Source organism: Lissotriton vulgaris, chromosome 1_1 (genome assembly GCF_964263255.1).
Source record: "Lissotriton vulgaris chromosome 1_1, aLisVul1.2, whole genome shotgun sequence".
In the NCBI taxonomy this organism is placed as follows: Eukaryota; Metazoa; Chordata; class Amphibia; order Caudata; family Salamandridae; genus Lissotriton; species Lissotriton vulgaris.
In genome coordinates this window covers 1,098,633,628-1,098,650,611 of record NC_141685.1, presented here as the reverse complement: position 1 = coordinate 1,098,650,611, position 16,984 = coordinate 1,098,633,628, and the positions used below count along the sequence as shown (strand labels likewise).

The 16,984-nt window shown below is 44.2% G+C and overlaps 1 protein-coding gene across 1 annotated transcript in view; it reads left to right on the top strand.

Annotated features, from left to right (window-relative positions):
- Window positions 1-9,937: 9,937 nt before the first annotated feature.
- Window positions 9,938-16,984, top strand: part of LOC147748667 (uncharacterized) — a 150,768-nt gene continuing 143,721 nt past the window's right edge. Inside the window, exon 1 of the mRNA XM_086963529.1 lies at window positions 9,938-10,131. Within this exon, the coding sequence (XP_086819655.1) occupies window positions 10,108-10,131 (24 nt within the window). The 5' untranslated portion in view covers window positions 9,938-10,107. The remainder of the gene's footprint in view (window positions 10,132-16,984) is intronic.

The window sequence follows — 16,984 nt, the reverse complement described above, 5'->3', positions numbered from 1 at the left end:
ATAGCTGCCAAGGTTTCAGAATCGTATGAGTGACATTTTCATAATTTCAGTGTAATGTCAACGACTATGACTGATACTTTCTGACGATCCTAATCAAGCATTGAAGACTAGGGACACATAAATATGAGACATTACACCCATGTGAGTGTCTTTATCGTCTGAATCATACTGTGTGCTTCCAATGACCATTCATTAAAGGGTGTGGGCCATCTAGTAAATTATGTCACAATAAGTATCAACATCCAAGCAGACGTCATCAAAGAAAGAACATTTTGGAATGCTTACTGGTAGTGTCTGTTAATGGTGCAGGAGAGGCCTGATGCTTTCTCTTTGGAGGAAGTCCCTTTAAGAAAGACCAATCTCTCAGCCAGGCAGCAGCTTAACAGAAGAGATTAGGAGACATTAGTTAATGTTCTTGTGTTTATCTGCTTGCAGAGTCGGTCTTGTTAGTCAGTTGTATTCAGTTTATTAGGTCTCGTGCCTTGCGTTGCAGTGTGCAGCACTGATCGCGTAGTGAGAGACTTCATGTAGGGGCTTTTGAAATCTGCCCTCACACTTTCACATGCTCATGCGTGTGCTTTTTCTTTTGTCCCACACTATTGGCCTTTGCGTGCGTCTTTTTAACAAAGACAGCACGCAATTGGCCAAAGGCGGGCGCCTTGCTCCGCCCAGACACTGGCGCGATAATTGAAACAAGATGTCTCGCTGTGGCGTGCGCGCTCGCACCACTCGCTGGCTTGTTCTTATTTCGATCCATTTCACAGGGAAGCAACTAAATGAAACAAGCATTTGCAATGCAATAGGTCTCACATTAAGAAAGTATGAGCAATTGGTATTTTGAATGACACATTTTTTATTTATGTTTTGTTTTTGAAAATATAGAAATTAATAGATTTGTCATTTACAATGCCAATAGTTATAACTTTCGCAAATGTGACACCTATAGCATTTGTAATGTAATATGTGTTGTATTTACATGACTTACATGTATTGATATTACAAATACCAATGGCTGTTAATTTTTTTTAAATAATTAATACTTAAATAAAAGTTATTGTAATTTATAATGGCAATAGCTTAAACTTTTGTAAATAACTTTTGTGAAGATTTTGTTCAGTGTATTTTATTGTGACGAAAATCCAAGAACAGAAGTGAAATATTAACATCTTTTTGTTACATTTACAATAAAGCTTGAAACATTGAGAGAACATATTTGTACCAGGTGTTGTTGAATGGTTGCACAGATTGATGCTGTGGTGGCGCTGAGTGATCTGATGGCGAACGAGTGATGCTGTGGCGTTCAGTGATGCTGTGGTAGAGGATAGTGATGTTGTGGTGCCCCTGAGTGATGCTGTGGTGGTGCTGAGTGATGCTGTATGCTATGCTATGTTTTGTTTTGCTATCCTATGTTTTGTTTTATGTTATGCTCTGCTATGTTTTGCTATCATATGCTTTGATTTGTTATGGTATGCTATGCTGTGTTTTGTTATGCTATATTATGTTTTGTTATGCTATGCTATGTTTTGTTAGGCTATGCTATGTTTTGCTATGCTATGCTTTGTTGTGCTATGCTATGTGTTGTTGTGTTTTGTTATGCTATGTTTTGTTATGTTATGCTATGTTTTGTTATGCTATGCTATGTTTTGTTTTGCTATCCTATGCTTTGTTTTGTTATGCTATGCTATGTTTAGTTTTGCTATCCTATCCTATGCTTTGTTTTGTTATGCTATGCTATGTTTTGTTGTGTTTTGTTATGCTATGCTATGTTTTGTTGTGTTTTGCTATGCTATGCTTAGTTTTGCTATGCTATGTTTTGTTATGTTATGCTATGCTTTGTTATTCTATGTTTTGTTATGCTATGCTATGCTAAGCTTTGTTTTGTTATGCTATGCTATGTTGTGTTTTGTTATGCTATGCTATATTTGTTGTGTTTTGTTATGCTATGCTATGTTTCGCTATGCTATGTTTTGTTATGTATGCTATGTTTTGTTGTGTTTTGTTATGCTATGCTATGTTTTGTTGTGTTTTGTTATGCTATGCTATGCTTTGTTGTGTTTTGCTATGTGTTGTTATGCTATGCAATGTTTTGTTATGGTATGCTATGTTTTGTTCTGCTATGTTTTGTTGTGTTTTGTTATGCTATGCTATGTTTTGTGTTGCTATGCTTTGTTATGTTATGCTATGCTTTGTTTTGTTATGCTATGTTTTGTTATGCTATGCTATGTTTTGTTGTGTTTTGTTATGCTATGCTTTGTTGCGTTTTGCTTTGTTTTGTTATGCTATGTTTTGTTTTGCTATCCTATGCTTTGTTTTGTTATGCTGTTTTGCTATCCTATGCTTTTTTGTTATGCTATGCTATGCTGTGTTTTGTTATACTATGCTATGTTTTGTTATGAAATGCTGGCGAGGGTGTGTGAGGGTGATAGGGTGTGAGGGTGAGGGTGTGTGAAGGTGTGTGAGGGTGAGGGTGAGAGGGGTGAGGGTGTGTGAGGCTGTGGGGGTGAGGGTGTGAGGATGAGGGGGTGTGAGGGTGAGGGGGTGTGAGGGTTTGTGAGGGTGAGGGTGCGTGAGAGTGAGGGTGTGTGAGGGTGAGGGTGTGTGAGGGTGAGAGGGTTGTGAAGGTGTGAGGGTGAGAGTGAGTGAGAGTGTGAGGAGGAGTAAGGGTGAGGGGTGTGAGGGTGAGGGGGAGTGAGGGTGTGTTAGGGTGAGGGTGTGGGGGTGTGAGGGGGTGTGAGGGGGAGGTTGTGGGGTTTTGAGGGTGTGGGGTTGTGAGGGGGAGGTTGTGGGGTTGTGAGGGGGTTACAGGGGTGAGGATGACGAGGGTGAGGGTGACAGGAGTGAGGGGGTGTAAGGGTGAATGTGTGTGAGGGTGTGAGGGTGAGGGTTTGTGAGGGTGAGAGTGTGTGTTACAGGGTGTGTGAGGGAGGGCGTGTGAGGGTGAGGGGGTCTGAGGGTGAGGGTGTGTGAGGGTGAGTGAGGGTGAGGGTGTGTGAGGATGAGGGTGTGTGAGGGTGAGGGGGTGTGAGGGTGAGGGGTGTGAGGGTAAGGGTGTGTGAGGGTAAGGGTGTGTGAGGGTGAGAGGGTGTGTGAGGGTGAGTGAGGGTGAAGGGGTGTGAGGGTGAGGGTGTGTGAGGGTGAGGGGGTGTGAGGGTAAGCAGTGTGAGAGTGAGGGTGTGAGGGGGTGTGATGGTGAGGGGGTTTGAGATGGTGAGGGTGGGGGGATGTGAGGGTGAGGGGATGTGAGGGTAAGGTTGTGTGAGGGTGTGTGAGGGTGGGGGTGTGTGAGGGTGAGGGTATGTGAGAGTGGGAGGGTGAGGGTGTGAGGGTGGGTGAGGGTGTGAGGGTGAGTGAGGGTGTTTGAGGATGAGAGGGTGTGTGAGGGTCTGAAGTAAATGGTGGCTGGGCAGACATCATAAGACAGAGAGATACACAAATGTTAAGATAACAGTGCTCGAAGGGGTTGTGAGAAGGTGGAAATGGGATTAAAGGAGAAAGGATGAAAAGTTAAGTGGGAAAGAGGCCAGAAAGAAGACACAAAGGAGTGGAGTGTGTGGCGGAAACAGGGAAAAGCAGAAAAGAATGAAGATGGATCCGGGAGGCTGCAAGTAGGGTCACATGCGGGAGAAGGAAGACTCGTTAGGAGGGTGTGATGAGGGTGATGCTAGAGAGAACAAACAAGAGGACATGAGTGTGCCAAAAAAAGAGCGTAAATTAGACATGATGGTAGAGTGAGGGTGGTAGAGTGAGGGCATGAGGGTGGTAGAGTGAGGGCGGTAGAGTGGTAGAGTGAGGGTGTGAGGGCGGTAGAGTGGTAGAGAGAGGGCGGTAGCGTGAGGAAGGAGATTTTCTGGCAATCAGACTGGCATATAAGGTTGCAATACATTATAGGACAAGCAGGGTGCATGGGAGGGGCAGAGTGAGGGCGGTAGAGTGGTGGAGTGAGGGCGGTAGAGTGAAGGCGGTAGAATGAGGGCGTGAGGGCGTAGAGTGGTAGAATGAGGGCGGTAGAGTGAGGGCGGTAGAGTGGTAGAGTGAGGGCATGAGGGCGGTAGAGTGAGGGCGGTAGGGCGGTAGAGTGGTAGAGTGAGGGCGGTAGAGTGGTAATGTGAGGGCGGTAGAGTGAGGGTGGTAGAGTGAGGGCGGTATAGTGAGGGCAGTAGAGTGGTAGAGTGAGGGCGGTAGAGTGAGGGCAGTAGAGTGATAGAGTGAGGGCAGTAGAGTGAGGGCAGTAGAGTGGTAGAGTGAGGGCGGTAGAGTGAGGGCAGTAGAGTGATAGAGTGAGGGCGGTAGAGTGGTAGAATGAAGGCGGTAGAGTGAGGGCGGTAGAGTGGTAGAGTGAGGGCGGTAGAGTGGTAGAGTGAGGGCGGTAGAGTGAGGAAGGAGATTTTCTGGCAATCAGATTGGCATATAAGGTTGCAATACATTATAGGACAAGCGGGGTGCATGGGAGGGGCATAAGGGCACTGGAAAGGAACGCAGATTGGTAGGAGTAGAAAGAGAAAACACAATGTTTTCTGCAAGAACCAATATTTTCAGGACTTTCAAACAGAGAGGGAGGGAATGTGTGTTAATTTCTGTCTGTCTGTATGTGAACATCCCTGGTGAAATCCGACTGACATCTCACAATGCCCGACTGAAAGTATCTCTACCCAACTATTTATCCGAAAATACCTTTATTAGGGGGGCGATACACCCCCCAAAGTCCCCCCTAAAACTACGCCCCTGTCCTCAGAATATTAATTACTGGGACAGCACACAGGTCCTCATTACGAGTGACCTTGGAAATGGACTGTGGTGTCCCCATTCGGTGGAGTTGCTAATACCTCTTGGGTGTGTTGGAAGCGGATTCCGCGCTTGTACCTACCACGATTTTAGTTTGCTTATATGTGAAAATACCATGGTTTAAGTGTGCTTTTGTGTGACTTTCAATGCTTTACGTGTGACACTGCAAGTGAAACTTAATTACAATTAAAATTAAGTAGACAACTCCATGTATTAATATGTATATCAGAAAAGATCCCATTTTGCACAACATGAATCCCTAGAAGTAGGTGCCACCTACTTTTTGCTAAAATTTACTTACTTGAACTGGGCCAGTGCTGCTGACTGCCATTGAGCATTATACTGTCAATGAATTTCAAGTTACCTGTGTCTGTAGACAGAAGGAATGACCTATCATCTCGCACTGTCCTGAAGTTTAACTTGACAACTGTTCAACTTTTCCTGAACCTTTATCTTCTGGCTGGGGAAATGCTGCAATGATTAGCAATTTGTGTTAGTGTGATTAACGATTTGTGTTAGAGTGACTTGTGATGCGCACACATGCCAACATTTTAGAACAGGAAAGTGGGAGATTTTGGAAAATAAATAAGGGAATGCATTTTTCTCATAGATTTCTCTTGAAGTAGAGGCCATTTCAGGCTTGAGATAGCTAAAATAAAAGAATTGTTGGATTACAAATCAGGAGTTGCATGCCTAAATCAGGTCTATTGGCATGTATGGATGTGTGGCACTTGGCAGGGTTGTGCGCTGGACACCTACGCATTTTCCACTGTCTGCGAATATGCGATGACCAGATCCTCCATCTCCAGACCCAATAATGATGAGTTCTGGGCCCAGAGATAGAGGGCCTGTACTTGCTAGCAGGGGCTGCAGACTGCTGCTGTGCCCGGCCCAACCCTGCTCACACTCTGAAAAGTTGAACAAGAGGGCAGATAATCGTTCTTGAAACTAAACTAGTTATGCTCTCCTGTTGCTCCCACACATTGAAGCAGGTGGTAAATGTGTGCGAATTTGTTCCCATGATTGCCCTAGGTAAGGGAAAAAAACATGCAGAACTGGATCTGGTATTATCAGCTCTGCATGTAATTTCCATTCCAGTGGAAATAAATCATAACCCACAAATATAGGTGGAGGGATACCAGCCGGAATCAGAGATTCTATGTCAGGATTGTAGGCAAGGATTGTGCATAATCTTTCTTCAAATTATTAACTCAGCAGCAGTTCCCAAGTTGACTTCTCTAATAAACGATGAATTAAATCATACATACCAAACAACCCAATTCAGGTGGGTGACTCCTGATTTGTAAAGTCAAAAGTTACTTTAATTTAGCTTTCTCCCGCCTGACATGGTCCCCACTTCAACACAAGTCAATGGGGAAAATAAACTCCCCCCCCAATTATTTTTTTAAAATCTTCCTTCTTCTGCTTGCTAAATGTTCACATGTGTTAGATATACCAAGAATAGCAAAAAAGATCAAAAATGTAGACCACCAGTCATCAAAGTCTATTGTGCATAACCACCCGTGCAGTCTCCTCCTCTGACCTTCTTCTCCCAAGTTTAAGTGGTCTAGTTTTTTCCTTATGTATTAAATTTCTATTGATTTGACTATTTTTTCTTACGTTTTGATCTGTTTGCTATTGATTTGGCTATTCAATAAATGATGTCTTATTGGTTGCATGTTTATTGTGGTAAATCGCTCCTCGGCTAATTAACAGACTTCTGTCCCTCGAGGGAAGCTTCCCAGGTGGTGGTAACATGCAGTAGGCACCCTGTCATTGGGAAGCTTGAGGGCCCTAGTTAATGCATATATGGATGGAGAGTGCATGGGCCCTATGCGAGACTGGTGGTCTATGGCAGTGTTTCTATTAACTGGAAGGATTTTAGTAAAGTGAAATAAATATCCTCTGCCTGCCCCAAAAATAATTTCCATCTCCAATACATTGCATTTGTGGTCAGAACCTGGTTGTTTGTAACCAATACTTTAAAGGAACTCAAGATGATGGACTTATCCCTACAGAGTAAACCACATGTTTTTGTGCCAGATCCTGCTGTGATATGTGGTAGATGAGACCATATATGAGGCAAAATCAATTTTGCTAATTTGAAAAGGTCCAAGGTGGAAGTGAGTTACCAAATGTGTCAGACTCTAACTGAATGTTATGTATTCAAGGCCTGGTACCACCAATAAAAGGTGTGGTCAACTGTTAAGAATGTACTACACTCAAGGGTAACTGTTCCTAAAGGAGAATCCAGCCCATTGGGCCGCGGATAGGGTGAAGATCGGGGGAGAAAAAAAAGGTGGGGAGAAGGGGGCATAGAAATTTAGTTTGTCTCAGGATGGAAGTGTAGGTTTGGGGAATTTCCTTATTTGGAAGAGTTGCCCTCACACTCCCTTGAATGTGTCATACCTCGGTAGTGCCCAAAAAAGGCTTTTAGCCCTCGGTTCACCGGAATAAAAGCCTTATTGGGCACTACAGAGGTATTTTTAACTCTTTCACGTGCCCCACACACCCACAGTCATCACTACAGCGTTTTCTACAAAAAGATCTTCGCTAAAGAGCCCTCTCGCGTGGCCCGTGGGGAAATGCTGCGTCGACCCCATGAGGAGCAAAAACGCCCAATGATGAAGCATTACACCTTCAAAGGTGTGTGAGGGCAACTCTTCCAAATAAGGAAATTTCCCATAACTAAACTTCCATCCTGAGACAAACAAAATTTCTATCCCCTCTTTTCACCCCCCCCCCTCTTTTTTTCGCTCCCCCGATCTTCACCCTATCCGCAGACCCAATGGGACGGAATCTCCTTTTGGAACATTTACCCTCGAGTGTAGTACATACGAGTTCTAGGGCGCATGGGTACTGGACCTCTCTTTTCCACTCCCTGTCCCTAATTCTGCGGTTTATACAACTGTTAAGACTCTCATGGCTCAATGAAATAAGGGGAAGGTAAATTTAAACAAGGGAGGCTCGGAGATGCTTCGATGAGCAGCTAATGCTGTTACAGCCTGTTTTCCATGATTCCTAAAAAGGGAAGAATAATTCAGTGCTAAGAGACTCTTGTACCAAAGAGATCCCAGGATACCTTAATCTAGCAAAGCTCCCCAAAAATGTGATGCGAGCACCTGGAGGCAGTCGACAAGCTTTGAGGGCCCCCTACAAAGTGAAACAAATCAATTGCGTGACCCTTAATTGAGTGACGTCCCCTGGTCACAGCGTTATGCCCATAGATTGGGTTGTGCGAAGGGCGCGCAGGAGCTTTTTTTCAGTGTAACCGAATCCAGTCCCTGATGAAGGCTATTACTTAGCCGAAATGCATTGGACGCAAAAGCAATTATCCATAAGGCTGGATTACTCATTTTGAGGAAATAATTTTGGAAATGACGAAAATAAAGATGTTTGAAGAAATTTGAGTTAATTTGAAACTTTTTGTGGAACTTTACAACCCAATCTATGGGCATAACGCTGTGACCAGGGGACGTCACTCAATTAAGGATCACGCAATTGATTTGTTTTACTTGTACTCAGAAGGAGGGTACACCCTGGAGCACGCAACAACAGTAAACAAAGGGGATCTAAGAGTGCAAGCGTGACAAAATTAATTTCCCCCTACAAAGTGCACACATACTCAAATGTATACTCTCTTCTCAGAGCGTAGAGGACACCAGAGTAGATGACAACTACATTGTCCCAGATTCTATCCCCAAGGATGTGGCCGTCACGGGGGGGCGGGTGACAAACTATTGGGATTCCTCTGAGGAAGAGCCTGGGTACACTACACCCCAGAACCCAAGACCTCCTCCGTGAGGAGGGGCTGACGACATACTTCGGATTAGATTTGCCACCCCAGATCCTTGGAGGTTACCCTCATCCACAGTACGACACAAGATGTCCAACTTCTGGCAAAGTCATAAAAGCCTCTAGAAGGCGATTGAGCATTCCTGGAAAGTTTACCATGAAACCTTTGGTAGTGTTGGGCCCGCTATTAAATCCGCAACATGGTGATGAGGGCTACAGTCCCACGTTCGGCTATGTCTCCTGTCCTAGCTTCAGATTTGACCTAAAGACCAATTTGCCCAACGGGTTATAGTTCTTCAATTAGACGCTTGCAAAGTACAGCCCCATTTCAAACAGGCATGTGTGGTCCACTGTATTTGATCTTTAGTATCTGCGCAAACATTCCAAACAGGAAATCACACCTTTAAATCTAATGACTACGCACATGTAATATGCATGTATGTATTTATTGAACTTAACATTCTAACACTAATTGAATATCAATCTTTGTATATCTGAACATAATGCACTGACCTTTGGTGTTAAAAGGAAATCAAAGGATGTAACCCTACAGCCTCTAAAGTGCACCATGTTCAACTTAGAATTGTGGTCGCAAATCCCAATACCCAAATACCAATTGTCTAATTACGGTTTGCAGCAAAATCATAGCATAGAAGCAGGGAAACAGCGTAAACAACGAGAACGCGAGTGGCTGGTGTGTAAATTGTATTTTTTTGCTTAATTTGTTTTTTTTAGCTCAAAATACACCGTCACGTCAAAAATTGACCCAAGAATAATTTTCATGCTAAAATGTAGCGCTAAATAGAAGATTTATATTTTGCGTAAGTATACGATTTTTGCACACACGATTTAATAACAATATCGGCAATATAATTAAAAACATTTTGGGTAAACACATGACAACGTCGTCAGAACATAAGGAATGCATGTTTAAAAAATATGCTTTCAATAAATTTGACATTCAGTAACATTATCCTATATAATTAAGCGAGACACTGAAAATGTAAGAAAAATAAATATTTTTAATTTTAAAGTCTTTACCACGTTTTTTCATGACATTTGTTATGTGAGCTGCCTGTTTTGATAACCTCCACTCGTGCTTTGGCTCTTAGAACCAAGGCTGTCCGTCCCCCCTCCTCCCAGAAGTGCAGTGTCTCCTTCTACATACAATCATAGATGTACACATACATGTATACAGATACACATGCAGATATGCATGGACACCTCTCAGTCACTCCTCGCCCTTTCTTCCTGTGAAGATCAGAGAGGTGACCACGCGTAGACAGAAGAAACAGTGAGTGAGCTTTGCTACCGAGCATCTTTTTCCCGCCTTCTCGGAGTCTGTGCCAGGGAGCAGTGTCTCGAGCTCCGAGCTCCTGCAGTGAGTGACATGTGGAGCTAAGAGGGAAGAAAGTGCTTGCTTGCCGCCTGGCTTTCACTAACTACCGCTCCCTGCACGCTGGGGATGCTGTAGTTTAACGCTGCGCCTCGCCACCGAAGCCTCTCTCCCTGCAGGAGCCTCAGGGGGACATGTCTCGTCAACAGCCCGAGGAGGTGAGCATGGCAGGAAATGCGCACGGAGAGTTACACTCAAAATTAGCGTAAGGGACAGAAGTACGCGCCTAAAAGGATGAATAAAGCAAACTATGTGTGTTGCATTCATTTAAAAACTCACTAGGACCGCACCCGTCCTTCACACTCCAACCCGCGAGGATGGCACGTGACGATTAGAATGGGCAGTGGAGAATGAGGTTTTCACTTGACTGATAGCGATAGGTCTACAACTTGTGTTCAAGACATTCCTCCAGGTAGTTGTACACTGTGACAACAACTAAGATTTATCCAAGCCACTAAGGGCTTTATGGGACAGTCTCCCCTATTAACCCGAACACAATGTATGTGTCAGTCAGACAGGGCCACAGCTCACCAAATTAAATGTTTTCACAGAAACGCACACATCAGTGAGCCATATGGAGCATGCCTCGGGTAGGACGGCGCACAGTGCAAGTATACCAATGAGGTAGTAAAGTCCGTTTTAATGAGACAGGTGTGCACCACAGCTCAAAAGACTCCTGCTCAATATCTTACAGCGTACCAGAAACCTCACTACATGCCGAATAAACCAACAGCTCTTAATCCTCACAGTCCCACCAACCCCTTCCCTTAAAGCAAACAATTCAGCATCCTACTCCCTTCAGCTTCCCAAACTGAAGGTGACCAGTGATGGGTATAAGAGGTGGAAAAAGCCTTCACCCTTTTTACCTTTCCTTATAACACCCCAAGCTTCACCCTAAAATCTACCTCACCCAGGCCCTTCTTGGACAGTTTTTGTTTTGTGAAGCAATTCCGAATATCTCAGAAGGTCACATCCCCCAGACCCATTTTGTGTGAATATGTACCCGGGCACACCATAGGTCACGGGGGAATTTATTCAATTTCTGACACGACAAAGATGTAAGCCAACACTAACCAGACATAGGCCGCTACTGCAATAGTGCTTCCTGTGACTGGAATAAAGATGTATCTAGACATATGAAGAGCAGAGAACCTATGGGGAGGGGATTCCATATAATCTGAACAAACCAGGACCCACAGAAGCATACGCCATTGTGGGTAGTTACCATATGACCAAAGCAAAGAGGCACCCCAAACCTAACACAGCACACACCACTGGACAGAGGCTGCCTATTACCAGAACAATACTAGCTTCAGACCCAGGCATGGCATCAGTTCTGTGGGATAGGTGTTGCTGATGATAAGAACAATGATTTTGGGAGGCGCTATCACATGGCTCAATGGTGTAGGCGCTCTCTGACCTGAATAATGGGTTACCAAGACTCGCTGGAGGTCCCAGTGGAATATGAACCATCTCTAACTTGAATAGATAACTTGCCCCCAGCGGGACAAGTGCCCCATGATGCTAACAACATTTATCAATTTGCAAGCGAGAGCCCAATGGGATGGGAGACCTGCAACTCAAACAAGGTTTTTGTCTGCCAGTGGTGTCCAAATATGCCAGTGTTCTGTTTTTTGTGCCTTCTTCAAATTCTCCACTGCATACTTGTTTTACCTTTTCCTAGTGAAGTACATTTCATCATGCTAGTGTTTCATTGCCCGCAGAATGAGTCCTTGCTTTGCAATATCCCCCCCAAATCCACTATTTTCATGTGTGACGGGACTCGGGACGTTGATGCAACTTAGGAATTCGATCATTATGGGCTTATCTTAGCCCTCAACCCAGCTATGTCTATACCTCAGTGTCGCTATTTAACTTCTGCATTTTTTGACGTGCAGCGAACTAGAATTTCTGTGGATCTTATTACTTACCTTTAAGAAAACATCCAAACAAATTGATTTACGTCCTCAGGGCTCTGAGGCATGTTTGAATATTTTGGTGCTAGATGCAATTGTGGCGCATCTACTCTGTGAGAATTTTGAGCCTTTAAAAAGTCGTCAAATAACAAAACACATGCCAGCTGTTTCATCTTTGGATTCCAAATAGTTTGAATGTCGACAATAAAAGCCTTTAGAACTACAGTCTTCCAGTTTCTTCATATTTGGACTTCGATGTATGTACTACCAAGTTTTTGTTTTCTGAAGATGAAGCTTTGGACCTGTCGGATTGACAGTCCAAGATATTTTAATTGTGTGGTGCTCTGGAAATTCTATTACTCACAAAGCCTTGCAAACCTGTTTCTTTCATGACAAAGTCTTGGGATTCCTAAATGCAGGAGGAGCTTTAGAACTAACACCCATTGCCATTGCCACGTCCATTGCCGGGTCTGCCTGGGAGTGGTGTCTAAGGGCCGAAGGACAGGTACCCACTAGTCTTACACATGAAGTCATATTGCTAACTTATACTTGAGCATGTGGATGTCCTATATTAAAGACATATTTCTAGAATAGCTTACCCATGCAGTGGTGTAGCGTGGGTTGCCAGCGCCCCGGGCAAGGCAAGTATCCTTCCACTTATTTTTTAAAAATTTGGACCCCTAAGAATGCCTTCAAGAATTGTGCGCATGGGGCAACCGCCCCTGTGGCCACGCCCACACTACGCCACTCAACCCATGCGTCTTTATGCACATTGCACACAGGATTTATTCATGTGTAGTTCAACTGTTGAATTATTTAGGGACACATGCTTGTCTTGAATATCTTTGAAGGGCAACTTCTTATCAGTTGACAAGGGCCACTCCTTTCTGAGAAATGCCCCAATCAAGCACACATTCCACTATTGTTCTCTGAAGCCCTAAATGGCTGGGCATCGTGTTATGCAAAACCTTTAATTACAATGAAATGCAATTATAATCCTTTACAATATTTGGTGGTGCAATTACCCATACTGATAAAATGGAACACAGTGTCTGTACAGGGCAACTAGTGTATCTACTGAGCGGACAGAAGGTTGCCTGTGTAATCATCATGGGGGCAAGTAAGCCAGCAGCAACACCCACTAGGCATTATTTGAATCTCCACATAATCTATTTATCAATCCCTTTCCACACCTTTGTTTGAGGCTATACATCTTTTGTAGCACACAGTATCGGGACAGGAGGCAAGATGGCGCCTGCACGACAGGCGTGCGTGTGAGGAGCTCCGTTTGGGCGATCTGGCGAATTACCTTATCTGGGGACCCAGTGGCTGTCTCTGGGCGTTTTCCGGTGTATGGCTTGATTTGATGCACACGACGACGACTACAATGCTGTGGCAAAGTCTCTGGCAGTCAGCGTTGTGGTGATTCACGGTTTGGCGCCGCTGTGCTCACCCGCTGGTCCGGGAGAAGGAGGTGTGGTAGAGAGGAGGCGGCTAGACGCATTGCAACGCCGGCGTTCGGGAGACAGTCTCTCGCGAGAGAGACAGAGAAAACGCAGAGACGTGTGGAGGTCCAGGTGAATTCGGCGGAAGCGTGCAGCAGTAAACCCGGAGACCGGGAGCTTGTGAGGAGCGGTGTAGAGCGACGTTACCGGCGAGTCTGAGACCGGATTTGGATTAACTGAAGGGTGCAGTGAGCTGAGGTACGCTGAGGTGGAACGAAAAGGGCTGGTGGCTCCTTTTTTTTCTCCTCAAAATCACTACAAAGTTGCTAGAAAAGTTGCAAGATATTCTCGACAATATTGACACTGCTCTAAGGCTGGAATACTGTGATCTACTGGAAACTGGAAACTCTGTTACATTTCTCTCGTTCTACATTCTGGATACTATAGCCATAGACTTTGAGCTTTTTTTTTTTCTCTTGTCAACTGCTTAAATACTATTTCTGCTCTAAGCACTGTTCAGTAAATAATCAGCCAGCTTACTATGGGTCTAAAAATAGCTCGCGGTGGAAAAAACCAGACCCAGTGGGGAGAACCAGATTGGGACCCGGGCCGCTCTTGCGGCAAAGACAAAACAAGATGGCAGTAATAATGATTTGGATCCTCGCCAAACGGGTACCCCGAAAATTCCGCAAATGTTTAATACTAAATTAAAAAATCCAGTGGTAAAAACTTTGACCACTGGAGACGGGGGTAATAAAAACGCTGATGCTTTGGGGGCTGACACTGATCAAGATAAGACCTTGGTGGAAGCACTTGAGCAGCTAGTTGTTTCTCCAGCAGTTTCCCCTGTGCTTTCTTTATCACAAACTACTCTGGCTCAAGGCTTTATTGCTGATGCTGATGCCGACATTGATGTTGATGCTGATACTGATAATAGTGTTGAACTTACACAAACTCTGGGTATTCCTCTGAATCCCTCTAGGGCAGAAGGGATAGAAGGCGATCCAATTAGCAGTAAAGACAGCGAATTCTATTCATTGTCAGAACACTCTGGGGGCTCTGATTTGGAGGGTGACCTGGAGGATTAAGTGGAGACTTCGTCATTGGAAAATACCAGCAAGGAAGCTACATTTATCTCTATGGCAAACCAACAAGCGGGTAGTAATTGGGGAGAGGAAATCTCCAACGGGTGTATGACCGAAGTAGATCAAGAGGCTATATTGGACCAATGTGGCCAGGAGGGCCGAACAGGTTTTGCTGATCAAGCTAGTTATAGCTATAGCCCTGGGATCTCAAGCCAAGCCCCACTAGATATTATCTTGAAAGCCATCTCCGATCAATGCCTAGAGGCTAAAGCGGAACTTTTGAAAACGCATACTGCTTGCAAAAAACTCCAGAATACAGTGCGACGGCTGGCGAAATCATGTAATGACTTTACGGATAGAATGGCAGAGGCAGAAGGACGTATTGCTTCACTTGAAGATCAAGTTACACATAATAAAACCGACATTGATGGTATTAAGGCTCAGAAAGATGATGTCAATATAAAACTGGTTGATTTGGAGAATAGTTTACGCCGCAATAATTTGCGGATTTTGGGAGTGCCTGAAGGACGTGAGGGACAGGACATGCGACAGTTTGTGGTTGAACTTTTTGAAGAAGCTTTTCCGGAGGTTAAAGATTGGCATTGGTCTCAGGAGATCCAACGGGCACACCGTTTTTCCATTTCGAAAGCGAACATCACGGGGCACTCAAGGCCATCAATATCCTCGTGCCATTTTGATATCTTTAAACAATTTTCTGGCAAGACAAACAGTATATGATCTTGCAAGACCGGATAAAAAGCGCTCTGGGAAGGGTATAGAATTTTTTGTGCGCCCTGATTACTGCCACACCACCGTAGAATATCGCTGGCGATTGTGCCAGCTGATTGTTCCGTTTCAACAGAAGGGTTCTCAGGTTTTTCTTCTCCAACCATCTACGTTAAAAACTGTGTATAAAGGGCAGAATCGGTTTTTACAGCTGAGGTCCCAGCAAAGGAGTACTTGAATTCATTAGTGTGAGGGGATGTTATGAATTTTGTATATCTGTTTTTCTATATTGGTCTTTCCCCTCATGCTTTACTTTTTCATGTTAACGGATGTGTCCAAACTTGAGAGCTGTTCTCACACACATCAACGGGGCGATAGGCCCTTTTGCCTTAGTTTTGGGGCAGGGTCACATGGGGTGGGGGGTGGGTGTGGTGGGTTAGGTGGAGGGTCTGGGGGGTGTTATGGGGAGTAAAGGGGGAGAAGTTTGGTCAAAGCCATAGAATGTCAAGCCTAAATATATTGCTTTTCTTTAATTATTGGTGCAACTGTGTAATGAGTCAACTAAGAAGCGATGGCTAGTTATAATTTTCGTATGTGCTCATTCAATGTATGTGGTCTCAATAATATTCTTAAGCGCAAACGAGTGATGCATGAAATTCGTTTGATCCAACCGGATATTATATGTCTCCAGGAGACGCATATTCCATGGGCGAATAGGAAGGCTCTGAGGGATTTTGGGTATATAGTATTGGCGGCTTCACAACAATCTACCATGAACCGGGGGGTGGCTATATTGGGGCGACAGTCCATAGTTTTAACAGGAAAAACGAAAGTCGATAGTCTAGGACGTTGGGCAATTGCTGAGTTTATTATATGGAATGTTGTTGCTACGATATGCACGGTATATGGATCAAATATTGATGATACTGCAGTGATAGAGTTTTTGAATATGGAGCTGGCTCTTTGGGGTACACTGCTATTCCTACTTGGTGATTTTAATATTCATGGTGAGTTGAATACCTGGGATTCGAGATTTAGTGGCTACGTAGGTAGGAAGCCGAAGGTATTTAGAGAACTACGGCAATTACTGCTTCAACATTGGGTGTTTGATGGGTGGCCCTTGGCAAATCCGAGGGATCCAGGCTTTACTTTTTTTTATTCATCTCATAAGAAATTTGTGCGTTTAGACTACATTTTTTTACCTAGCCATTTGGCGGAAGGATCTCGAATGTCTGTAATGCCACGTATTACATCAGATCATGCTCCGATTGTTATAGACATGCCTTTGCTTAAAATCCAGCGCATGCAACGGTCTTTCTCATTTAATAAGAAACTCCTCTCAGATGAAACCTATGTGCGTCAAGTTCTAGACTGGGCCCAACAGTTTTTTGATCTTAATAGGGGCTCTGCCTCCTATGCAATGGTATGGGACTGTTTTAAGGTAGGACTACGTGGTGAAACATGTAGCTATGGCTGGAGTTTACAACGTAAACAAAAAAACATAACTGAGGAACTTTTACATGATCTAACAAATGCAGAGCGCAAATTGACACGTGATATTAGTCTGCATCAGGATAGTAGTGCCTCACAAGATAAAGTTGCAAGATGCAAGGCAAAGATTAATGGGGCGTGGAGTCAAGATATAGCACGTCAATATAAAATTCATCGTGCTGAGAGATATGAGTACGGTGAGACTGTGGGAAGATGTTTAGCTCAAAGAATGCGGGAGCGCCAGACTGCACAGCGTATAACTTCTATAGAAAATAGTCAAGGTATTCTAGTTGAGTCATCGAAGGGTATTCTCCAGGTATTTCACGATTATTACACAGACCTCTATAC